Source organism: Palaemon carinicauda, chromosome 1 (genome assembly GCF_036898095.1).
Source record: "Palaemon carinicauda isolate YSFRI2023 chromosome 1, ASM3689809v2, whole genome shotgun sequence".
Taxonomy (NCBI): Eukaryota; Metazoa; Arthropoda; class Malacostraca; order Decapoda; family Palaemonidae; genus Palaemon; species Palaemon carinicauda.
Window position 1 is genome coordinate 67,254,405 of NC_090725.1, and position 26,866 is coordinate 67,281,270.

The 26,866-nt window shown below is 49.1% G+C and overlaps 1 protein-coding gene across 1 annotated transcript in view; it reads right to left on the bottom strand.

The window, feature by feature from the left end:
* Positions 1–26,866, bottom strand: part of LOC137648665 (uncharacterized) — a 208,523-nt gene that overhangs the window by 150,863 nt on the left and 30,794 nt on the right. Inside the window, 2 exon segments of the mRNA XM_068381675.1 lie at positions 1,350–1,514; positions 1,665–1,789. Coding sequence (XP_068237776.1) covers positions 1,350–1,514; positions 1,665–1,789 — 290 coding nt within the window.

The following is a 26,866-nucleotide window of genomic DNA, read 5'->3' on the forward strand; positions in this document are numbered from 1 at the left end:
GAGATGTAGGTCACCGCCGAGGAGTTGTCGCTCATCAGCACCATGGAGTGACCTTTGAGTCTCTGAGAAGTGGAGTAATGCCAGTTGCACCACTTTCATTTCAAGAAATTGATCTGAGAGGTCTTGTCCTTTTCTGGCAATAGGCCTGAGATTTGCTCCCTTCCTAGGCAAGTGCCCCACCATTGGTGAAAAGCATCGAAGAATGGAAGGTATTGTGGGGGAGGAGCCTGAAGGGAGATTCCCACTAGCAGGTTCTCCTCTCTCAACCAACCTCATGGGACACCAACAGCAGGGTGATCAAATGTCCAAGACCACTGGCACTTCAGAGCCAACTGCAACGAGAGAAGATCCATTCTCACCGTAGGGGACTATCCTCTCCAATAATTAGTGTCCTAGGAGCCTCTGCCATGAATGGGCAGGAAGTGATTCCCCTTCCAGAAAGGTCTCTGCTATCTTACTGAATCTTAGGATCCTGTCGGCGGAAGGAAAATTTTTGGCTTGAACCGAGTCAACGTCCATGCATAGGTACCTGATGGATTGTTGGTTGGGGGACAAGGCTGGACTTCTCTAGATTCAGTTGGATCCCTAACTTCTTGCAAAATTCTATGAGATCCCTGTGCTTTATTAGTAGAGCTTAGGACTGCCAGGAGAAGCCAATCATCTACTGTAAGTACTTCAAAAACCTGATGCTCATGGCATGAGCCCAGGTTGAGACAAAGGCAAAGATTCTGGTATGAGCCTGAGAGGCTGTGGAGACAGGCCAAAGCATAGCACCCTGAACTGAAAGGTCCTATCTCGAAAGGGAAACCTTGAGGTAGGATGAATAGGAAGCTGAAATTAGGCACCTTTCAGGTCTATGGCTTCTTGATGCATGGCTTGAAGAACAGTGGCCAGTTTCCATTTTGAATCTTGTTTGTAAGACTAACAAATTCAAATGGGAAAGGTCTATGACAGGTCTCCAACCTCCCGTCAGCTTATCTACTAAGAATAGATTGCTGAGGAAGCATGGGGAGTCGTTTAAGACTTCCTCCACAGCTCCTATCAGTTCTTCTAGCAAAAGGAGGGCCTTTACTGAGCCTTTCAAATAATATGGTTGGGTTGTCAGAGTCCAGGTCAGAGGAGGCAGACAGTCTATGAAAAGACACCCTAACACCCTATCATGATGCAATTGAACCTCCATCTTTCTTTTTGATTGTTTGATCATAGAAAACAAGGCTAGGAGTAACCCATTTAAATGACTTAGAAGTTTGTATCTGCATAAGAATAAATACATAGTACTATACTGAATTATTAAGTTTAGATAATAATAAAAACATAAAACTGTAATTTCTGTATTTGTAACAACTTACCTTGAAAAAATTTGTTGATGCCTGCTCAGGTGTGATGTATAAAAGTCGTGTTGTTGGTGACATGCAAGATAAGTCAGCCAAAACCCTCTTTCGTTCTTTAGAGGATAATTTGGAGTTGATTGATTCAGCTGTGATGTGCAATTTTTGCAAGTGTTCCATTTGATCCTGTTTTGATTAAGCAGATTTGTAAAACTTTCCATCTGAACGATGCACCATATCATACTATACTGTAACTATTGAAGCATCAACTTTCAAAAATATTTTGAAAAAATTATAAAAATTTTCACATTAAATTAACACAGTATGATCACTTACCTTAATCAAAGCAATCAGGGGTGACACAACAATTGCAACTTTCTTTTCTGCCATAACAGCTGGTAACTGATAACACAGAGATTTTCCTGACCCAGTGGGCATGGACACAAAGACATCATGTCTACCTGAAAATGATTTCAATAGAAAAATTATGAGATAGTACTACAAAAAATGGCAATGACAATTAAAATTGACAATAATACTAAAAAAAAAAATGTACCACTAAGAAAAAAAAGACCAGAACCAAAATTTTGATCTTTATGAAAAGCAAGTTTAGGGATGAAGCAGACTCTATAGGGATGAAAGTGGAATGCTTTTGACTCAACAGAAAGTAAACTTATCATTATTCAGCTTTTAAAGTATGAATATGTTATTTTTATTAATAAAATAAATTTTTGAATATACTTACCCGGTGATTATATAAGCTGCAGCTCTGCTGCCCGACAGAAAAACTCTACGGTCAAAATACGCCAGCGATCGCTATGCAGGAGGGGGTGTACATCAACAGCGCCATCTGTCGAGCAGGTACTTAGTACTCCATGTAAACAAAGAACCAATTTTCTCCTCGGTCCACTGGGTCTCTATTGGGGAGGAAGGGAGGGTCCTTTAATATATAATCACCGGGTAAGTATATTCAAAAATTTATTTTATTAATAAAAATGTTATTTTTATTAATAAAATAAATTTTTGAATATACTTACCCGGTGATCATATAAGCTGTCAGCTCTGCTGCCCGACAGAAAAACCTAAGGACAAAATACGCCAGCGATCGCTATACAGGTGGGGGTGTACATCAACAGCGCCATCTGTCGAGCAGGTACTCAAGTACTCCATGTCAACACAGAACCAATTTTCTCCTCGGCCCACTGGGTCTCTATTGGGGAGGAAGGGAGGGTCCTTTAATATATGATCTTATTTTATTAATAAAAATAACATTTTTCAATATTAAACTTAGCCGGTGATCATATAAGCTGATTCACACCCAGGGGGGTGGGTAGAGACCAGCATTACATGTTGACATTATTAAGAGCTAAGTATTTTGTATTTCATTTTAGCAGTTATTCAAAATAACAAACATAAAATAAATAAGTACCTGGTAAGGAAGTCGACTTGAACAATTACTCTGCCTTTTTAAGTACGTCTTCCTTACTGAGCCTCGCGATCCTCATAGGATGCTGAGCGACTCCTAGGAGCTGAAGTATGAAGGGTTGCAACCCATACTAAAGGACCTCATCAAAACCTCTAATCTAGGCGCTTCTCAAGAAAAGAATTTGACCACCCGCCAAATCAACCAGGATGCGAAAGGCTTCTTAGCCTTCCGGACAACCCAAAAACAACAATAAAAAACATTTCAAGAGAAAGATTAAAAAGGTTATGGAATTAGGGGAATGTAGTGGTTGAGCCCTCACCCACTACTGCACTCGCTGCTACGAATGGTCCCAGGGTGTAGCAGTTCTCGTAAAGAGACTGGACATCTTTAAGATAAAAAGACGCGAACACTGACTTGCTTCTCCAATAGGTTGCGTCCATTATACTCTGCAGAGATCTGTTTTGTTTGAAGGCCACTGAAGTTGCAACAGCTCTAACTTCATGTGTCCTTACCTTCAGCAAAGCATGGTCTTCCTCATTCAGATGGGAATGAGCTTCTCGTATCAACAGTCTAATATAATAGGAAACTGCATTCTTCGACATGGGTAAAGAAGGTTTCTTAATAGCACACCATAAAGCTTCTGACTGTCCTCATAAAGGTTTAGTTCGTTTTAAATAGAACTTGAGCTCTAACAGGGCACAAGACTCTTTCTAGTTCATTTCCAACCAAATTAGAAAGGCTTGGAATATCGAACGATTTCGGCCAAGGACGAGAAGGTAGTTCGTTTTTGGCTAGAAAACCAAGCTGTAAAGAACATGTAGCCGTTTCAGATGAAAATCCGATGTTCTTGATGAAGGCGTGTATCTCACTGACTCTTTTAGCTGTAGCTAAGCAGACGAGGAAAAGAGTCTTCAAAGTGAGATCTTTAAAAGAGGCTGATTGTAGTGGCTCGAACCTTTCTGACATAAGGAATCTTAGTACCACGTCTAAATTCCAACCTGGTGTGGCCAAACGACGCTCCTTCGAGGTCTCAAAAGACTTAAGGAGGTCCTGTAGATCTTTGTTGTTGGAAAGATCTAAGCCTCTGTGACGGAAGACTGCTGCCAACATGCTTCTGTAACCCTTGATCGTGGGAGCTGAAAGAGATCTTTCCTTCCTTAGGTATAAAAGGAAGTCAGCTATCTGAGTTACAGAGGTACTGGTTGAGGATACTGATACCGACTTGCTCAGCTTCGGAAGACTTCCCACTTCGACTGGTAGACTTTAAGAGTGGATGTCCTCCTTGCTCTAGCAATCGCTCTGGCTGCCTCCTTTGAAAAGCCTCTAGCTCTCGAGTGTCTTTCGATAGTCTGAAGGCAGTCAGACGAAGAGCGTGGAGGCTTGGGTGTACCTTCTTTACGTGTGGCTGACGCAGAAGGTCCACTCTTAGAGGAAGTGTTCTGGGAACGTCCACTAGCCATTGCAGTACCTCGGTGAACCATTCTCTCGCGGGCCAGAGGGGAGCAACTAACGTCAACCTTGTCCCTTCGTGAGAGGCGAACTTCTGCAGTACTCTGTTGACAATCTTGAACGGGGGGAATGCATAAAGGTCTAGATGGGACCAATCCAGAAGAAAGGCATCTATATGAACTGCTGCTGGGTCCGGGATCGGCGAGCAATAAATTGGGAGCCTCTAGGTCATCGAGGTTGCAAAAAGATCTATGGTAGGTTGGCCCCACAAGGCCCATAGTCTCTTGCATACATTCATGTGAAGGGTCCATTCTGTTGGGATGATTTGACCCTTCCGGCTGAGGCGGTCTGCCATGACATTCATGTTGCCTTGAATAAACCTCGTTACTAGAGACAGGTTTAGATCTCTTGACCAGGTGAGGAGGTCCCTTGCGATCTCGTATAACGTCATCGAATGAGTCCCTCCTTGCTTGGAGATGTACGCCAAGGCTGTGGTGTTGTCGGAGTTCACCTCCACCACCTTGCCTAGAAGGAGGGACTTGAAGCTTCTCAAGGCCAGATGAACTGCCAGTAGCTCCTTGCAGTTGATATGTAACGTTCTTTGATCCGCGTTCCACGTGCCCGAGCATTCCCGACCGTCTAATGTCGCACCCCAGCCCGTGTCCGATGCGTCCGAGAAGAGAACGTGGTTGGGGGTCTGAACAGCCAGTGGCAGACCCTCTCTGAGGTGAATGTTGTCCTTCCACCAAGTCAGTGAAGACTTCATCTTCTCGGAAATAGGGATCGAGACCGCTTCTAGCGTCTTGTCCTTTCTCCAGTGAACAGCTAGATGAAATTGAAGGGGTCGGAGGTGCAGTCTCCCTAACGCAATGAACTGGTCCAGTGATGAAAGCGTCCCTATCAGACTCATCCACTGTCTGACTGAACATCGGTCCTTCTTTAGCATGTTCTGGATGCATTCTTGGGCTTGACTGATTCTGGGGGCCGACGGAAAAGCCCGAAAAACTTGATTCTGAATCTCCATTCCTAGGTACACTATAGTTTGGGATGGGACGAGTTGGGACTTTTCCATATTGACCAGGAGACCCAATTCCTTGGCCAGATCCAGAGTCCATTTTAGATTCTCCAGACAGCGACGACTTGACGAAGCTCTTAGAAGCCAGTCGTCCAAATAGACGGAGGCTCTGATGTCTGCTAAATGCAGGAATTTGGCAATATTCCTCATCAGTTTCGTAAAAACAAGAGGCGCCGTGCTTAGGCCAAAGCACAGGGCTTGAAATTGGTATACAACCTTCCCGTAAACGAACCTTAGAAAAGGTTGGGAATCTGGGTGGATGGGGACGTGAAAGTAGGCGTCCTTGAGGTCTAAAGAGACCATCCAGTCTTCCTTCCTGACCGATGCTAGAACCGACTTTGTCGTCTCCATGGTGAACGTCTGCTTTGTGACAAAGACATTCAGCGCACTGACGTCTAGCACCGGTCTCCACCCTACTGTCTTCTTCACGACTAAGAAGAGACGGTTGTAGAAGCCCGGGGATTGATGGTCCCGGACTTTGACTACCGCTCCCTTTTCTAGTAAGAGAGACACCTCTTGCTGCAAAGCTAGTCTCTTGTCCTCCTCTCTGTACCTGGGAGAGAGGTCGATGGGAGTTGTTGCTAGAGGGGGCTTGCGCAAGAATGGAATCTTGTACCCCTCTCTGAGTAACTTCACAGATTGCGCGTCTGCGCCCCTGTTCTCCCACGCCTGCCAGTAGTTCTTGAGCCTGGCTCCCACTGCTGTCTGAAGAAGGTGGCAGTCAGACTCTGCCTCTAAAGGACTTGGAACCTTTCTTCTTGCTCCCACGTTTACCTTCGGCACGAGCACCTCCTCTGCTGGAGGCTCTGCCACGAAAGGGCGGAATGAACCTTGACGCTGGAGTATCCATCCTGGGTCTAGACACTGAGGGCAAAGGGGTGGCTTTGCGTGCGGATGACGCAACCAGGTCATGTGTGTCTTTTTGAATCAAGGAGGCAGCAATCTCCTTGATCAACTCCTCAGGGAAGAGGCACTTCCAGAGAGGAGCAAACATAAGCTCCGATCTTTGACATGGGGTTACTCCAGCTGACAAGAAGGAGCAAAGGTGTTCCCGTTTCTTGAGGACCCCGGAAACGAAAGAAGCCGCAAGCTCACTAGAACCATCCCGTATGGCTTTGTCCATGCAGGACATTATGAGCATGGAAGTTTCCTTGTCAGAAGGGGAGGTCTTCCTGCTCAACGCTCCCAAACACCAGTCCAAAAAGTTAAAAACTTCGAACGCTCTGAATACTCCTTTCATCAGATGGTCTAAATCCGAAGGAGTCCAACAAATCTTGGAGCGTCTCATAGCCAGCCTGCGGGGAGAGTCTACAAGAGTTGAGAAGTCGCCCTGGGCAGAGGCAGGAACTCCCAAGCCGAGAACTTCTCCCGTGGCATACCAGACGCTAGATCTGGAAGCAAGCTTGGCAGGGGGAAACATGAAAGCTGTCTTCCCAAGTTGCTTCTTGGACTGCAACCAATCTCCCAGCACTCTTAAAGCTCTCTTGGATGAGCGGGCGAGGACGAGTTTCGTAAAGGCAGGAGCGGATGACTGCGTGCCTAAAGCGAACTCAGAGGGAGGGGAGCGTGGTGCTGCAGACACAAACTGATCAGGATATAAATCCTTGAACAGTGCAAGCACTTTCCTAAAGTCCAAGGAGGGAGGCGTGGTCTTGGGTTCGTCGAAGTCCGTGTGCGGGTCGTCAAGATGTGCAGCGTCGTCATCATCAGAGAGTCCATCGTCTGAATGTTGAAGAGGAAGCGGCAAAGGAGTAGGAATCAGCTGGTCGGCTGAGTCCGGCAGCACGGGTGCATGCGTGACTGCACTGGACGCAACGTCATGGAACTGTTGGTCGGTCTGTGAGCTGGCAACAACCATAGCTGTGTGGGGAAGCAAAGCTTCTACTCCTGACTGACTAGTCTGCTGCGGGCGAGTAGCGGTAACCACAGTGGGTTGCGGAGGTTGACGCACAGCGTCAAAACAAAGCAACTTAACTCCACCCTCCTGTTGTTGTGGTAACTCGCGAACGTCAACGGAGGGTAGCGTGCGTCTGTGAACGTCAACGTGCGGCTGGCAGGGTACACTGCGCATGGGTGGTGGAACTCTCACAGGCGGAGTGCGGGAGCAGGTAGCGTCAGCGTCTACTGTACGCACAACCGTGGTTGGTTGTAGGCTAACGGGTGCAGCGCCAACCTTCTCCGCACGATACTCCTGCATAAAAGATGCTAACTGTGTCTGCATAGACTGTAGCAAAGACCACTTAGGGTCTACACCAGCAGGTGCGGCAACAGACGGTGTTACTGCCTGTTGCGGTACCACTTTGCCTCTCTTAGGAGGTGTGCAGTCATCGGAAGACTGCAGCGAGTCCGAACTGACCCAGTGGCTACACCTGGGCCGTTGGACTTGCGCGGAAGGGACCGACTTGCGTTTAAGAGGCCGTGAGACCTTGGTCCATTGTTTCTTCCGAGAAACATCTTCCGCAGACGAGGAATGAACGGGCTCTCTCGTCTTCTTGTGGGTGGGGCGATCTTGGCAAGATACGTCCGAAACCACGGAGGGAACGTCTGTCCGCTGATTAAAGCCTGTCGAACCCTTTGGTCGTACGACATTGCTTCTCCCCTGGGCTTGGGAACTTGCAAGAGGTCCCGGACTGGGAGGACGACAGGCACGAACAGACGCACCCTCAAGCGCAACACTAACACTTTTCACAGCACTACCACTCACTTCACTTCCCACTGCACTCTTACCCTTCAACTCCCTGACGTCTGCCATGAGTTGGTTGCGGTCACTCGCTAATGACTTGACTCTCTCACCCAGAGCCTGGATGGCACGCATCATATCTGCCATCGAAGGTTGTTGAGTGCTAGAAGGGGGATCAGGAGTAACCACTACAGGGGAAGGAATAGGTTGTGGGGCATGGGGAGAGGAAAAATCAACTGAGCGAGATGAACTCCTCCAGACTCTATCTCTCTCTAGCCTACGTGAATATTTAAGGAATTCGAGAAAATCGAATTCCGAAAGCCCAACGCATTCCTCACACCGATCTTCCCATTGACAGGATTTACCCCGACAATTGGAACAAATGGTGTGAGAATCGATAGAGGCCTTCGGAAGACGCCTAAAACAGTCCCTAGCACTACACTTCCTCTATTTAGGGACTTGAGAAGGGTCAGCCATCTTGAATTAGTCAAAGGGGAAATTCAAAATCTATCCAAGTCGTCAACAAATAATCCAAAATTCAATCAAAGAATGCAAGGAAGTATTGAAGATAACCTCTGCAAGGCGAAAGCTAAAAACTAGAAATGAGTACTTCACCAAATAATGTGAAAATCAATCCAGTAAGCAACAGCGTATTTAGTAGGTCTTGCCAGTGGCACGACAGAGAGAAAATTGGTTCTGTGTTGACATGGAGTACTTGAGTACCTGCTCGACAGATGGCGCTGTTGATGTACACCCCCACCTGTATAGCGATCGCTGGCGTATTTTGTCCTTAGGTTTTTCTGTCGGGCAGCAGAGCTGACAGCTTATATGATCACCGGCTAAGTTTAATATTGAAAAATAACATTTTTCAATATCAAACTTAGCCGGTGATTATATAAGCTGATTCACACCCAGGGGGGTGGGTAGAGACCAGCATTACATGTTTACATTATTATGAGCTAAGTATTTTGTATTTCATTTTAGCAGTTATTCAAAATAACAAACATAAAATAAATAAGTACCTGGTAAGGAAGTCGACTTGAACAATTACTCTGCCTTTTTAAGTACGTCTTCCTTACTGAGCCTCGCGATCCTCTTAGGATGCTGAGCGACTCCTAGGAGCTGAAGTATCAAGGGTTGCAACCCATACTAAAGGACCTCATCAAAACCTCTAATCTAGGCGCTTCTCAAGAAAAGAATTTGACCACCCGCCAAATCAACCAGGATGCGAAAGGCTTCTTAGCCTTCCGGACAACCCAAAAACAACAATAAAAAACATTTCAAGAGAAAGATTAAAAAGGTTATGGAATTAGGGGAATGTAGTGGTTGAGCCCTCACCCACTACTGCACTCGCTGCTACGAATGGTCCCAGGGTGTAGCAGTTCTCGTAAAGAGACTGGACATCTTTAAGATAAAAAGACGCGAACACTGACTTGCTTCTCCAATAGGTTGCGTCCATTATACTCTGCAGAGATCTATTTTGTTTAAAGGCCACTGAAGTTGCGACAGCTCTAACTTCATGTGTCCTTACCTTCAGCAAAGCATGGTCTTCCTCATTCAGATGGGAATGAGCTTCTCGTATCAACAGTCTGATATAATAGGAAACTGCATTCTTTGACATAGGTAAAGAAGGTTTCTTAATAGCACACCATAAAGCTTCTGACTGTCCTCGTAAAGGTTTAGTTCTTCTTAAATAGAACTTAAGAGCTCTAACAGGGCATAAGACTCTTTCTAGTTCATTTCCAACCAAATTAGAAAGGCTTGGAATATCGAACGATTTCGGCCAAGGACGAGAAGGTAGTTCGTTTTTGGCTAGAAAACCAAGCTGTAAAGAACATGTAGCCGTTTCAGATGAAAATCCGATGTTCCTGCTGAAGGCGTGTATCTCACTGACTCTTTTAGCTGTTGCTAAGCAGACGAGGAAAAGAGTCTTTAAAGTGAGATCTTTAAAGGAGGCTGATTGTAGTGGCTCGAACCTTTCTGACATAAGGAATCTTAGTACCACGTCTAAATTCCAACCTGGTGTGGCCAAACGACGCTCCTTCGAGGTCTCAAAAGACTTAAGGAGGTCCTGTAGATCTTTGTTGTTAGAAAGATCTAAGCCTCTGTGACGGAAGACTGATGCCAACATGCTTCTGTAACCTTTGATCGTGGGAGCTGAAAGAGATCTTTCCTTCCTCAGGTATAATAGGAAGTCAGCTATTTGGGTTACAGAGGTACTGGTTGAGGATACTGATACCGACTTGCACCAGCTTCGGAAGACTTCCCACTTCGACTGGTAGACTCTACGAGTGGATGTCCTCCTTGCTCTAGCAATCGCCCTGGCTGCCTCCTTCGAAAAGCATCTAGCTCTCGAGAGTCTTTCGATAGTCTGAAGGCAGTCAGACGAAGAGCGTGGAGGCTTGGGTGTACCTTCTTTACGTGTGGCTGACGTAGAAGGTCCACTCTTAGAAGAAGAGTTCTGGGAACGTCCACCAGCCATTGAAGTACCTCGGTGAACCATTCTCTCGCGGGCCAGAGGGGAGCAACTAACGTCAACCTTGTCCCTTCGTGAGAGGCGAACTTCTGCAGTACCTTGTTGACAATCTTGAACGGGGGGAATGCATAAAGGTCTAGATGGGACCAATCCAGTAGAAAAGCATCTATATGAACTGCTGCTGGGTCCGGGATTGGCGAGCAATAATTTGGGAGCCTCTTGGTCATCGAGGTTGCAAAGAGATCTATGGTAGGTTGGCCCCATGTGGCCCATAGTCTCTTGCACACATTCTTGTGTAGGGTCCATTCTGTTGGGATGATTTGACCCTTCCGACTGAGGCAGTCCGCCATGACATTCATGCTGCCTTGAATGAACCTCGTTACTAGAGACAGGTTTAGATCTCTTGACCAGGTGAGGAGGTCCCTTGCGATCTCGTACAACGTCATAGAATGGGTCCCTCCTTGCTTGGAGATGTACGCCAAGGCCGTGGTGTTGTCTGAGTTCACCTCCACCACCTTGCCTAGAAGGAGGGACTTGAAGCTTTTCAAGGCCAGATGAACTGCCAGTAGCTCCTTGCAGTTGATGTGTAACGCTCTTTGATTCGAGTTCCAAGATCCCGAGCATTCCCGACCGTCTAATGTCGCACCCCAGCCTGTGTCCGATGCGTCCGAGAAGAGAACGTGGTTGGGGGTCTGAACAGCTAGGGGCAGACCCTCTCTGAGGTAGATGTTGTCCTTCCACCAAGTCAGTGATGACTTCATCTTCTCGGAAATGGGGATCGAGACCGCTTCTAGCGTCTTGTCCTTTCTCCAGTGAACAGCTAGGTGAAATTGAAGGGGACGGAGGTGCAGTCTCCCTAACGCAATGAACTGGTCCAGTGATGAAAGCGTCCCTATCAGACTCATCCACTGTCTGACTGAACATCGGTCCTTCTTTAGCATGTTCTGGATGCATCCTTGGGCTTGACTTGTTCTGGGGGCCGACGGAAAAGCCCGAAAAGCTTGACTGTGAATCTCCATCCCTAAGTACACTATAGTTTGGGATGGGACCAGTTGGGACTTTTCCATATTGACCAGGAGACCCAATTCCTTGGTCAGATCTAGAGTCCACTTTAGATTCTCCAGACAGCGACGACTGGAAGAAGCTCTTAGAAGCCAGTCGTCCAAATAGAGGGAGGCTCTGATGTCCGCTAAATGCAGGAATTTGGCAATATTCCTCATCAGTTTCGTAAAGACAAGAGGCGCCGTGCTTAGGCCAAAGCACAGGGCTTGAAATTGGTAGACAACCTTCCCGTAAACGAACCTTAGAAAAGGTTGGGAATCTGGGTGGATGGGGACGTGAAAGTAAGCGTCCTTTAGGTCTAAAGAGACCATCCAGTCTTCCTTCCTGACCGCTGCTAGAACAGACTTTGTCGTCTCCATGGAGAACGTCTGCTTTGTGACAAAGACATTCAGAGTACTGACGTCTAGCACCGGTCTCCACCCTCCTGTCTTCTTTACCACTAAGAAGAGACGGTTGTAGAAGCCCGGGGATTGATGGTCCCGGACTTTGACTACCGCTCCCTTTTCTAGTAAGAGAGACACCTCTTGCTTCAAAGCTAGTCTCTTGTCCTCCTCTCTGTACCTGGGAGAGAGGTCGATGGGAGACGTTGCTAGAGGGGGCTTGCGCATAAACGGGATCTTGTACCCTTCTCTGAGCAACTTCACAGATTGTGCATCTGCGCCCCTGTTCTCCCAGGACTGCCAGAAGTTCTTGAGTCTGGCTCCCACTGCTGTCTGAAGAAGGTGGCAGTCAGACTCTGCCTTTAAAGGACTTGGTACCTTTCTTCTTAATCCCACGTCTCCCTTCGGCACGAGCACCTCCTCTGCTGGAGGCTCTGCCACGAAAGGGCGGAATAAATCTGGACGCTGGAGTGTCCATCCTGGGTCTAGACACGGTAGGCAAAGGGGTGGCTTTGCGGGCAGATGACGCAACCAGGTCATGCGTGTCTTTTTGAATTAAGGAGGCAGTAATCTCCTTGATCAACTCCTCTGGGAAAAGGCACTTTGAAAGAGGAGCAAACATAAGTTCCGATCTCTGACATTGTGTTACTCCAGCTGACAAGAAGGAGCAAAGGTTTTCCCGTTTCTTGAGGACCCCGGAAACGAACGAAGCCGCAAGCTCACTGGAACCGTCCCGTATGGCCTTGTCCATGCAGGACATAATGAGCATGGAAGTTTCCTCGTCAGAAGGGGAGGTCTTCCTGCTCAACGCTCCCAAACACCAATCCAAAAAGTTAAAAACCTCGAAGGCTCTGAACACTCCTTTCATCAGATGGTCTAAGTCTGAAGGAGTCCAACAAATCTTGGAGCGTCTCATGGCTAGCCTGCGGGGAGAGTCTACTAGACTTGAGAAGTCGCCCTGGGCAGAGGCAGGAACTCCCAAGCCGAGAACTTCTCCCGTGGCATACCAGACGCTCGATCTGGAAGCGAGTTTCGCAGGGGGAAACAAGAATGCTGTCTTCTCAAGGTGCTTTTTGGACTGCATCCAATCTCCCAACACTCTTAAAGCTCTCTTAGACGGGCGGGCGAGGACGAGCTTCGTAAAGGCAGGCGCGGATGACTGCGTGCCTAAAGCGAACTCAGATGGAGGAGAGCGTGGGGCTGCAGAAACAAACTGATCAGGATACATCTCCTTGAACAGTGCAAGAACTTTCCTAAAGTCCAAGGAGGGAGGCGTGGTCTTGGGTTCGTCGATGTCCGTATGCGGGTCGTCAAAGTGTGCAGCGTCGTCATCATCAGAGAGTACATCGTCTGAATACTGAGGAGAAAGCGGCAAAGGAGTAGGAATTGGCTGGTCAGCTGAGTCCGGCAGCACGGGTGCATGCGTGACTGCACTGGACGCAACGTCATGGAACTGTTGGCCAGTCTGTGAGCTGGCAACAACCATAGCAGCGCGGGGGCGCAAAGCGTCTACTCCTGACTGTCTAGTCGGCTGTGGGCGAGTAGCGGTAACCACACTGGGTTGCGGAGGTTGACGCACCGCGTCAAAACAAAACAACTTAGGTTGTTGTTGTAACTCGCGAACGTCAACGGAGGGTTCCGTGCGTCGCTGAACGTCAACATGCGGCTGGCAGGGTACACTGCGCATGGGTGGCGGGACTCTCACAGCTGGAGTGCGGGAGAAGGTAGCCTCAGCGTCCACTGGACGCACAACCGTGGTTGGTTGTAGGCTAACGGGTGGTGCAGCGTCAACCTTCTCCGCACGAAAGTCCTGCATTAATGACGTTAACTGCGTCTGCATGGTCTGCAGCAAAGACCACTTAGGGTCTACAGTAGCAGGTGCGGCAACAGACGGTGTTACTGCCTGTTGCGGTACCGCTTTGCCTCTCTTAGGAGGTGTGCAGTCATCGGAAGACTGCAGCGAGTCCGAACTGACCCAGTGGGTACAGCTGGGCCGTTGGACTTGCGCGGAAGGGACCGACTTGCGTTTAAGAGGCCGTGAGACCTTGGTCCATTGTTTCTTCCGAGAAACATCTTCCGCAGACGAGGAATAAATGGGCTCTCTCGTCTTCTTGTGGGTGGGGCGATCTTGGTAAGATACGTCCGAAACCACGGAGGGAACGTCTGTCCGCTGATTAAAGCCTGTCGAACCCTTTGGTCGTACGACATTGCTTCTCCCCTGGGCTTGGGAGCTTGCAAGAGGTCCCGGACTGGGAGGACGACAGGCACGAACAGACGCACCCTCAAGCGCAACACTAATACTTTCCACAACACTACCACTCACTTTGTCACTACCCACTGCACTCTTACCCTTCAACTCCTTGACGTCTGCCATGAGTTGGTTACGGTCACTCGCCAATGACTCGACTCTCTCACCCAGAGCCTGGATGGCACGCATCATATCTGCCATCGAAGGTTGTTGAGTGCTAGAAGGGGGATCAGGAGCAACCACTACAGGGGAAGGAATAGGTTGTGGGGCATGAGGAGAGGAAAAATCAACGGAGCGAGATGAACTTCTCCTGACTCTATCTCTCTCTAGCCTACGTGAATATTTCAGGAATTCGAGAAAATCGAATTCCGAAAGCCCATCGCATTCCTCACATCGATCTTCCAATTGACAGGTTTTATCCCGACAATTGGAACAAACGGTGTGCGGATCGATAGAGGCCTTCGGAAGACGCCTTGAACAGTCCCTAGCACTACACTTTCTGTATTTAGGGACTTGAGAAGGGTCAGCCATCTTGAATTAGTCAAAGGGGAATTCAAAATCTATCCAAGTCGTCAACAAATAATCCAAAAATCAATAAAAGAATGCAAGGATGTATTGAAGATAACCTCTGCAAAGCGAAAGCTAATAACTAGAAATGTGTACTTCACCAAAATCTGTGAAAACCAATCCAGTAAGCAACAGCGAATTTAGTAGGTCTTGCCGGTGGCACGACAGAGAGAAAATTGGTTCTTTGTTTACATGGAGTACTAAGTACCTGCTCGACAGATGGCGCTGTTGATGTACACCCCCTCCTGCATAGCGATCGCTGGCGTATTTTGACCGTAGAGTTTTTCTGTCGGGCAGCAGAGCTGCAGCTTATATAATCACCGGTTAAGTTTAATATTGAAAAATGATATTATCTACAGTTTTCTTATTTATCTCTGGGATTATCCCACTTTTTGTGACAAAAACTTACAGGTCAAAATAAAACGTGTAAAGTAGTACCCTGGGTTACAAATGTAATACATTCTGGGAGAACTTGCAACCTAAACTGCTTGTAAACAAAAACAAATTTTTCTTAAGAAATGAATGAAATTCTCTCGATGCATTTCACACATCCATTAAAAGGTTTTTGACAAAGGAAAATTTATTTTTGGAGAGGTGATGTATGGTTTCCAAGGACTTTACTGTGAAAGATTAGAGCAGGAATCCAATATGACAGTTCAGACACTACTTAACTAAACACAGCAACTCCAATGCTGAAAACTGTCTGCAATGGGGGACATCTCTACCAGTGCATCAACTTGCACCCAGACGTCATCTAAATTTAAGTGAGAATCCATTGTCCCACTCCAATACACGAGGCTAAAGAGGAGGAAGGGTCCTTATACAAAACCCCTTTTCTAGGAGTTAATGTGCTCTGTGGTTTCCAAGGACTAGTATGGAGCCTTAATTGAGAAAACTCGTGCACTATCGAGGACAACACTCTACCACCAAGAAATAAGGTAAAACTACACATTTGTATATATAAGAAGAAAAACTAACAATTCTGACCCTCCACTCATAAGGAATGACTCCAGAGAAAACTGGATACCTGTCATCACACTTCCACTGAAGGAAACGACTGAATTGGTCTTTCTCTCTGAATTTCCCTTGTAGGGATCCCCCACGAGACAAGTACCACCCATGAAAGTTGTACTGCATGGATTTTTTCAGGTAGTGTTTAATAAACATGACAATTTTTTTAAGTAATTTGTATTTTTCCTAGCTATACAAACCTGAGTTCTTTAGGAAGTGAATATGTTTCAGCATGAATGCTGAACGGCCATTGAATTGTTTAACAAGCAGTTGAAAGACAGGTGGAAGAGAGGGCAGGTCTTGCCTGTCAAAGTCTCTTCACTTAAGACCTTTTGACTCAGGACTGAGACGGGTGGTTAAGGAGGGATGTATAATATGAAGGACTCAGGTTTGTATAGCTAGGAAATATCCTAATTACTTTAAAGCTTTGTGATTTGTTCCTACGCAGATACAAGCCATCGTCCTTTAGGTAGGGAGAATCACTGCTTGGAGGGCTGTGCCCCTAGAAAAAACTGATAGGTTCTTTTCTTTCCTGGAAATGTCAATCAACTTTGTCCCATATGGGAGCGAAGATGACTCCAGCAACCTCCTATCTGACTACCATTGATAAGGTCTGGCCTGTTGAAAAAGATTGGTATGTGGTCAAAGGAGGGATCCCCTACTCCAGATGGGGATTGCAATCAGGAATAATATACTTGGCATATGATGACCAAAGGGTTGGTATATATTCTACCATCTTCTCCCTTGTCTAGGAAGGATTAAGGAGTACTTCTCTGGGTTCTAAAGAATGGAGCTCAGAAGTGTAATTTACCAGCATCAAGTCAGATTTAGAGAGTAATGCTTTGATCGCTTTGTCCCTAAGATAGGAGCAGCAAGGATGGAGATTGTTCTGCCTCCATTCCAGACTTACAACTATATGTTACCATAGACAAGATGCTTACTATCCCATATGGGATCTGGGCTAGGTACACCCCTACTTAAGCAACTACCACAAGACCAAGCTAAAAGGTGTCAAGGGGATTGTGGGTACTCCTGTACTATAAAGGCCGTGAAGATAGTCTACTGCATACAAACCCCAACCTTCATCTCCTGGCCAACTACAAGATTCCTCTTGAAGACAAGGAACCGAGAATAGCATGACTGTCAGAAGCACTCCCAACCACAGGCAACTCCTATGAGAAGGAGAGGTCTATCCCCTTCCATCAAAATACCATGCTTAAGTTTGAGTAGTCTTGATGGCCACTATTAAGAGGGAGCTTCTCCCAGCCAGGAAGAAGTAGAAATCCATGATCTAGTCTAGAGATGATCAGTATCGAGAAGAATCCCTTCCATGATAGCCATCATAGAGAATGGCCCACTTCCCATGGGGAGCGAGGGCCAAGAGTGTTCCCTCGGGGTCTCAACAAGGCTGAACGGGAAATCATTTGTCATAAGGCCATCTAGGCACCACCCAAATCAACCCAAGTGCCAGCGTAATCCTGCATGTAAGATTAACTGACGGACCAGGGTTAAATAGAAACAGGGCATAACCGTCCAAGTAATCTCATGGGTGTTGGATTGGAGGGGAGGTAAAATCCAGGGTGCTTTCTGTCTAACTGTATGGCAAACAGGTCAATCCCCGACGAACCCTCCAACCAGAACCCTCCCCATTACACCAGGATATAGGGACCACTGATTCTACTACAGCCTTCCCTTGGTGACTAAGTGTTTCTGCTAGCCCATTCCTCTTGCTCAGAATGTGATTGGCTGACAACTCCCTGGCATAGAATGACATCCAGAAATGCATCTACTTCGTCAGCTTTTAGAAGTAGACATGGCCAATATGGTGGTATTGTTACAATACACCCACTAGATGCTTCCTCAATGATCTTGAAAGGCTTGCAGCACTATAAAGACTGCTAGCTCCATGACATCAGAGTAGATGCCTCCTCTTCTACCCGCACCACTGACATGACTCTGTCGTTCAGGCACGTGCACCTCCCTTCTTTCATCACATCTGACCACACTTGTATGAAAGGAAACTAAGAGTCAAGTGGAACTCTCCTATGAGGATTCCTATTTAGCCACCTATCCCATGGGCATGAGGAGGATGACAATTCCTGGAGACTATCGAGTGACTCTTCAAACATTATCTGAAGAGATACATAGGGAAGAAATTCCTTTGAGGCACAAGCTTCTTCAGTGAGGAACGATGGCTGAGAAGATTCTGCCCGCACCGTGGATGTTCAGTATGACAGAACGGACGCACATCCTCCATAGGATTGCTGATGAGATTATCTAACCAATCAAATTTTGATATTACCAGCATGCCCAAGTGCTTCAACCTCAGCTTGGGAAAGAAATTAGAATTTCCTCAATATCACAATCCTGTTGCTACTGCCACCTGGAGACTAGGATAACCTACTAATTGGATACATCCACTATCATACCTATCTCTTGAGGTGGCCCAAAGTTACTAGTGCAACTAGGTGAACATCTGAATAAACAACTGAAGAGCAATATCCAGTTAAGAGCCCAGAGTTCTGAATTGGTACATCGAATCTGTAGCGGAAGAAGGGTAGTACTAATAATGGATTGATGCATGGGTATTAAAAGTATGTATCCTTCAGATCCACAGACAGCAAGAACTATTCCTCTGTTGGAATTCTACGACCAATCCCCTCCAACATTCCTCCTACCTCTGACAGCAAGGCCAGGGATCTCGAGAATTTTGGAAGAATGAATGAGTACTCTATCAGCAACAGAGAGAAGGGGGGTGGCTCAAAGGGCTGACGAGGATAGTAAGCACCAATCCAAAAGGATTCACACTACTCAAGCTTAGCCCCCTGCTTCTGCTGGTTTACCAGAGGAACGACTAGAAATCCCCTTACTCTCGGAAGAAGGAAAGAGTGAGGTGAATGATGCAAAGTGTAACCATCTTCTTCCCTTAATCCATACCCCCACTATCTGGTAGAAACAGGGAGGATAACCCAAAAAAGCTGCATGCCATAGTTCCTTCCGATAAGTTGTGGGTTGTCCTGCCATGGACTAGGAAAGGCCCAGAGGGCTTCTTTGCAAACCTTGCACCGAAGAGTTCATAAGTGACAGAGACACTTCTGAGAAAACTTGCCTGGAAAGTGGTGTGCCCAAGGCAGCCCCAGGGATGGTCCAGACCCTTGAGGGCCACCCAAAGATAAGAAGCCCCAGAGGCTGGATCTCCGGTATCCTACTTCCGACAGTCGCACCCTCGAAAGTGTACATAGGCATCAGTCAGAAGTACTAATCCGGGATTGTCTGTCTCTTTCGGCACCTTAGGTACAGATAAAATCTGAGTGTCCTCTTACCCAGCCTATTGTCCCCAGGGCAGGCTGACCACGTAAATGGAGACCAAAAGCAGCCCAGGTGAAAGTTACTAATAGTGAGGATAAGATCCCTGGAACTGACACAGCAGATATGAATGACACAGCAGATATGAATGGAGTAATCATACTAATACGCTGATAGAAGAGTGGAAGAATGGACTCCGGCCCCTTCCCTCAGGGGGGAGAAGATTCCTCTTGGTCATCTAGTGAGCGCCCATGTGCCAAGAACGCTTCATCAACTGGAGGGTAACAAATGTTTAGGGATGTAACTGGATAGCAAGAAAACCAGATTCATGAAGCCAAGGAGGGGGGATGTGACACAAGGTCATGGGACAGCCAAGTGCATTGATACCAGCGGGCAACAAACGGAACCATACCCCAGTACCACTCTGCTACTAAGGTAGAGCCATGCTCCAAAGGAGCTGTGATACAGGATTACGACCTTGCCCCGTGTATCAGCTGCATGGAGCTAAAACTAGACCACAGTAGCTGGGGACTCAAGTCACAGCTCCACGGCCGGAGGCTCGAGGGTTACAGCTCTGACCCTGTACATCGGCCAAATACGGGGGATGGTGTAGAACCATGACATGGGGCCACAGCTCCATATATCGGGAGCCCGTAAAACAAGACCTACACGGACAGTCCAGGGGGCCATGACTCGGATCCTGGATTGTCCGTGGGCCATGTGAACCGGCTATCTCCCACCTGGCTACAGCAGCAACTAGAGACGAGATCCCTGGCCCTGGGGAGACAAGGCACAGAGACATGACATTGAGTTCTGGCATGGGTCCGTGAATCAGCCCAGAGCAGTCAAAGCTTGCGTCAATGCAAGACAAAGTGGGGAATCCGAGCCCTAGCTCAGGGCCATGAGACTGGGTCATGGTGACCAGTCACATGCCTCAGCCACAGGGGGCCGAAACACTGAGATGTCACCCATGTCCTGCTTGGCTACAGGGGTAGTCTGGGACTCAAGCCCCAGCTGCCATGGAGCCAAGGCTTGAAGCCATGACACAGGGCGACAGCTCCTTCCCTGTGCAACAGCCGAGGGGGGGGCGGGGAGGGGTCAGACCTGGGGTTGTAGCACCTGTACCGCTTCACTACTGAGGTAGCTCAGGAACATGACACAGCAAAACGGCTCTGGACCTGGAAGCTGAAATGTGGGGCTGCAACACTTGTCCCTCTTGGATACAGAGGTAGCCCATGACCAGAGCCATGGCCTAAGGCTCGTACCCGTCGACCAGGTTCATGGCTCCTATCCATGTATCGGCCCCAAGGGGCCTAAACATGGGCCGTAAAACCAGTTCCACTAGGGAAAGAAGGGGTAAGGGTGATAAGGTCAGGAGGATGCAAAAAGAACACCTCTGCACCAAGAAACACATCCTTTGGCCTTTGGGAGGGGTTTCCCCTGCAAACATCACCAGAACACTGACAAGCCTCTCATCACTGGTGTCACCAAGGAGACACTGGCACTAGGGGCCTACTTGAAAGACCTAAAATGGCTAAAACCTCTTTATATCACACTCGTCATGAGTGGTAACAGAAACAGAGAAGAACATCCAACCTCCTATAGGGTGCGGCTAGCACAGGAGGGATCAGAACCTGAAAACCTACCGAATAGGTCGGAGGGCTCCTTGCTGCTCCTGCACACTTTCAAGGGAATGAGCCAGGGGAGTAAGCACAGAAGCAGCAAAAGTGGATGCTCCCGATGAGCAGAAGGAAGAAGCAAAGCTCTCTTCCTCACATCTGAAGCATATGCCTATCACTGCAAAGAGGCCTCAACAATGACTGAGAACAATTATGTCCCTGGAAAGAGAACAGAGAGTGTGGATTTACAGCCAATATAAAGGCCATTCCCCTATAATCAAGTGTTTTGCTTCACAATATAACAATGATCAACACCCAGTATTCACTTTCTGAAATAAAAATAAAACAAAAAGTTTGCTTGAGGGTGCATGCATCAGTATGTCCATACTTGAGACAGCTGAAAACATAAAAGAACAGATTTTGACAAATAAGGGGGCGGGGCTCAACGTCCTCTTTCCCACCTGTTGCTTAACTGCTCGTTAAACCATTCAATGGCCGTCCAGCTTTCACGCTGAAACATATTCCTTACCTAAAGGATGATTGTTTGTATCTGCCTCCAAACAACCCCTATGCCCAGATCAATCCTGTAAGCTCTGAATGCCCTGGAATTGCATATTAACAAAGAATGCTAGTGGATAAGCAATTTTCTCACATCGTGGTTTTGAGGTTGGAGACAGAATCAGCTTTTTTAATTAGAGAGGTCATTAGAATACAGATAGCCCTTCAACGTGTTGTTCTAGGTATTTTGAAACAAACAATCTTCTGAGGGAAAGGATCTGTAAGCATAGTTGCAGGGTAGACACTGGACAGAGGTTACTATCTCCTGAAAATCAGGAATTATGGTGATGAACTCCTGATCTCTCTGAAAGGCTGCAAGTTCACTGACTCTTCCTTCTAAGGCTAAAGCTATTAAAAATATCAGAAATTTTAAGTAATTTCTATTTTTCCTAACGATACTTACCTCGAACTACTTTCATAGGAGGACTGGTATAAAACCACTCCGCTCCGACCAAAATGATTCAATTTCCACCCCCACAATGCCTGGCCGGGACCCGGCCGCCACCTTGACCTCAAGTCCTCAAGTTCTCGCTCCAACCTTCGCCCACTCTCTGAGTGTCAGTTCACCTGGGGATGGACGAGAGGGCCATAACCCGAAAGTAGTTCAAGGTAAGTATCGTAAGGAAAAATAAAAATTACTTAAAATTTCTGATTTGTTCCGACAAGAGATACTTACCTCGAACTACTTTCTTAGGAGACTCAGACTTAGGAGGAGGGCGTGAATTGGGACCAGGGCCACCCTGAACTCAGGGGCAAGAAGCCCCATGGTAGACGGATCGGCATACCAGGGGGGAATGAGAATCATATAACACACATTAATAATACACCTAGCAATCAATTGATAACTTACCTATTCAAACTCACATTCGTTCCTCCCGCTCTAAGGGCAAAAGGAATGCCGAGGGGGGGGGGGGATTGGGAATAGGTAGTGGGGGTTCGGGAATGATAGGGGGGATGTGTGTGTATCACTAACCCTATCGCAACAGAACCTCGCAGGACCTTCACACCTGCTGAAGACCTGCCACTATAGGACCTAACGAGAAGGTATCTAACGTCCTCCTCGTAACGTCCTTTAAGTAATGGGCTGTGAAAGTAGACTGCCCCTTTCAGACTCCAGCCTTTAAGATCTGAGAAACTGCCATGTTCTTGGAGAAGGCCAAGGAGGTACCCAAGTCCCTGATGTTGTGAGGCTTAGCGTGCTTGGGGGGGGAGGCACTCCAGAAATCTAATAAGCCCTCCTAATGACCTTTCGCAACCAAAAGGAGACCGTATTCCTCGACACTGCCTTCTTGACCAGGCCGGTAGAGATGAAGCGGGAGGTGAGACCCAGGTGGTACCTGGCTGTTCTACTAAAGTACTTTCTGACTGCTCTTAGCGGGCATAGGAGTATGTCTTCTGGGTCCCCTGAGGAGGCTATCGTTAGAACAGAGAACTCCTCGAACCTTGAATCCACCACAGAGGGGTTCTGCGTCCTAGCCACGAAGAACGGAGAGAATCTAAACGAGAGGTCTTTCCACCCTTTGGAGTGGGACACCTCGCTGAAGAGTCCGTGCAGTTCGTTCACCCTCTTGGAGGATGCCAAGGCCAACAGGAAGACTGTCTTCAATGTGAGCTCCCTGTCCAAGGTATCCTTCAGGGGCTCGAACATCGGTCCCTTCAGGGAGTCCAGGACCCTGGCGACACCCCAAGCGGGGACCCTGGAGGCTTGCGGGGGGCACGACTGCTCGAAGTTGCGGATCAGCATGGATAACTGATTCGAGGTACCTAAGTCCAGGCCTTTCAGCTTGAAGACTTGCCCCAGGGCAGCCCTAACTCCTTTGAATGCTGGTACCGAGACCTTCTTGTCCATCCTCAGGAAGATTAAGTAGTCTGCTATCAGGGGGATGGAAGCCTCGAGTGGCTTCACTCCCTTATTCCTACACCATTTGCAAAAGGTGGCCCACTTGGCCTGATACACCGCGGCAGAGGATTTTCGCAAATAACCTGCAATGTAGGAGGCCGCTGAAACCGAGAAACCATCTCTCTTCAGCAGGCACTCGATAGTCGCCATCCGTGAAGGGAGAGCACCTGCGGGCTTTCGTGGAACCTTAGGAAGTGCAACTGACACAGGAGGTCTTTTCTTAGAAGAAGAGGCCACGGGGGATATGGCGCTAGAGCCTGAAGGTCTGCGAACCACTAACTTTCGGGCCACCACCGAGCCACGAGGGTCATCCTCGCGCCCCTGGACCGGAGGAGCCTGTTCAACACCTACCTGAGGACCCCGAAGGGTGGGAAGGCGTAGATGCCTATGTTGTCCCAGGAGTGCTGAAACGAGTCTTCCATCTCAGCCCCTGGGTCTGGTACCGGGGAGCAGTAGACCGGGAGTTTTGTGTTCACTTTCATCGCGAACAGGTCTATCACAGGGGAACCCCACTTCTCCAAGACTTCCCTGGCCACCTGAGGGTTCAGGGATCATTTGGCGCTTAGGACCTGGCCCTTCCTGCTGAGACCGTCCACTATGACGTTTCGTTTTCCCGGAATGAACCGAGCCATGAGGTCTATGTGTCTCCTCTTGGCCCATTCCAGGATATTTTCTGTTATGAGGCAGAGCTCACTGGAGCGAAGGCCTCCCTGTTTCTTGACATACGCCACCACTGTGGCGTTGTCGCACATCAGGGCTACCGTCCTGCCCTCTAGCTCCCCTTCGAAGATTGACAGGGCCCTCTGAATGACCAAGATCTCCAAGACGTTGATGTGGAGAGCTCTCTCTGCCTGCGACCACTGACCTTGTGCTGTGTGAGAGGCCAGGTGGGCGCCCCAACCCTCCTTGGAGGCATCCGTAAAGAGCAATGTTTCCGGGGGGAATCCGTCAGCGGGTGCCCAGCCTGGAGTTCTCCAGCAGGGACCACCACTGTTGGACCACCCTCCCATTGGGGGACAGAGGGACCACATGAGTGGGGGAACCGGTATAGCACCAATGATCCTTTAGGTTCCACTGAAGGGGCCTCAGTTTCATCCTGCCCTGAGGAACCAGTTTCTTTAGGGAGGCCAGGTGACCCAGTAGCCTCTGCCAGTCCTTGGCCCTCATAGGGAGGCCCTGGAGGAATGGCCTGGAAATCTCCCCGAGATTCCAGATGCGCTCCTCTGAGGGGAAGGTCCTCTCCAAGGTCGTGTCCAGCTCCATCCCCAAGTATACCGTCCATCTTACTGGTGTCAGCTGGGATTTCTCCATATTTACCACGATACCCAGCTCCCCGCAGAAGGCTAACAAAACTTCCCGTTGCTACTTCAAGAGTACCTCTGACACTGAAAGCAGCAACCAATCGTCTAGATAACACAGGAGTCGGAAGTTGCGTTTGTCTCCGACACCAGGGAGAACACTTGTGAAAACCTGAGGGACCGTGGATAGGGTGATGAATTGGTAAGTTACCTGACCCCACTCCAGCCTTGATAGACTTGTTCAGGGCTGAGAGGTCTATCACGGCCCTCCAACCCCCCGAGGACTTCTGGACTGGGAAGAGTCTGACGTAGAAGCCCGGGGAGTTGTCCGACACCGGTTGGAGGGAGCCCTTGAGCAATATGGCGGAGGTCTCCGCCTGTAGGGCTTCCTTGTGGGAGTAGTCCCGGGATGCAAGGTGTCCGCCCCAGGGTCTCGTCCAGGAAAGTGACCCGGTAGTCTTCCTTCAGAACATGGGTCGGTTCCAGAATTCTCCCAACTTTTTCAATGTTTTGGAGGCAACCCTCCACTGGTGGTGAGGATAGTGGAAGGGGGGGGGTGGCCTTTCACCCTACTTCCTCCTAGGGACCCGCGTTCCTCTGGAAGAGGACCTGGGCTTGAAAGGACCCGAGAATCCTTCAGGGGCCTTGAAGGAAGGCTGGTGGGAGGAGTCCCAGGACCTGCCTTCCTTCAATCCTCTCCATCGTCTGTTCCACCAGGTTCTCTGGAAACAGACCTTCCCCTTCCACTGGAGAGTTCTTAAGCAACCTGGGGTCTCTGTCCTGGATCCTTGAGCCAACTTAATGGCTTTGGTCCCAGACCGGAGAAGTTCTCAGAAGAGGTTCAGGCCTGCTTCGTTGGAGAGATCGTGGCTGGTGTGGAAAGTGGCCACTGCCGCAGACCACAAGTCCAACCAGGACATGGCGTGGGACAAGGACCAAGCAGAGGCCTCCATTGACAGGGTCTCCTGTAACGAGAAGGCCTGGCCTCCTTAGGCACTGTGCTCAGGGCCCTGTCCACCGCCGTGGGGAAGTCCAGACCCCTGAGCTCTTCCGCCTCACTCAGGTTGTTCAGGTCCCAGATCCAGGCTAGGACCCTCCCGAACATTGATGTTTCCTCCGGTGTTGTGTCCGGCAACACCAGATCCCCGTCGAAGCTGGCGGGGGTAGCCGAGGGCTCCCCTCAAGCGGGGAGACCCGTATGGAGGAGAGCCTCTGGGGGGGCGGGAGCCGTCATAGGCTTGCCCGCCTCACTCGAACGGGGCCCCACCACGCCTGGGGGGCTCACACCCCTAGGCTCCTACTGCATTGTTACAGGGGGACCCTTACCCACTTTCAGCCGCACGGAGCCTGCCGCTGGGCGGGAGGCCAATGGACCAGCTGGAGAGCCCCCGGGAGTAGACCACGCGCTCCTCTCTCCTCTCGGGGACCCCCATCTCACGGGCAGCCCCTGTTGCGGTGGACGGTAGGGCTCACTCGTCAAACCTGCGGGGGTAGCCGAGTACTCCACCCAAGCAGGGAGAGCCGTATCAAGGAGCGCCTCTGGGGGGGCGGGAGCCGTCATGGGTCTGCCCACCTCACTTGAACGGGGCCTCACCATGCCTGGGGAGCTACCACCTCTAGGCTCCCTCTGCGGGGTAACTGGGGGACCCCCCCCCCATTCTTGGCTGCACGGGGCCATGCCGTGCGGGGCCTTCTGCACGGGGCCTGCCGCTGGGCGGGGGTTGGTGGACAGGCCGGAGAGCCCCGGGAGTAGACCACGGGCCCCGCTCTCCTCTCGGGGATCCCCGTCTCATGGGCAGCCCCTCCTGCAGTGGGAACGGGGGAACCCCTACCGGCCTTCCTTGGAGAATGGGAACTGCCATGTCTGCGATGCCACCTGTTCCTCCTACTGCTGCTCCTGCGGCGCCTATGCCGCCTCCGGGACGACCTAGAATATTTTCTAGAGTACCTCGAGGAAGACCGCGAACTGTTCCTCTTGCGCCCACTGCGCCTTCTCCTCACACGGGAGGAGGAACTCTCCAAGGAGGTCCCGTCCGAAGATCAGTCTCCGTCGGAAGGAGAAGAACACTTGGCTCTCTTCTTTTTGTGAGGTTTGTCGTCCCGCGGGTTCACTGACCTGGTCTTCCCCACCACGGGGTTGCCGACCCGACCGAGGGAGACAGTTCAGGGTGGGTGCATCGCACTCCGAGGTCTCCTTCGTCCCAAGCCTGCTCGTTGTCTCTCAGCAAATTACCCGGGGTCTTTCAGCGGAACAACATCAGAAGAGCCCGTCACACAACGCCCACGATGTGGATCGCACGTTCCCGATGACAGACCTGGAACGACACACAGAGAAGGCAGTTCGGTTACCGGGGTTATGGCCGGAACAGCTACCAAGGGGGGCACCTCCGCACCACGAGTTTGAGCTACAAACTCCTCCATGGAGGGGGCACTCGCAAGGCGCAAACGCGCCCACAAAGACAATAACAAGGGATCCGCCACAG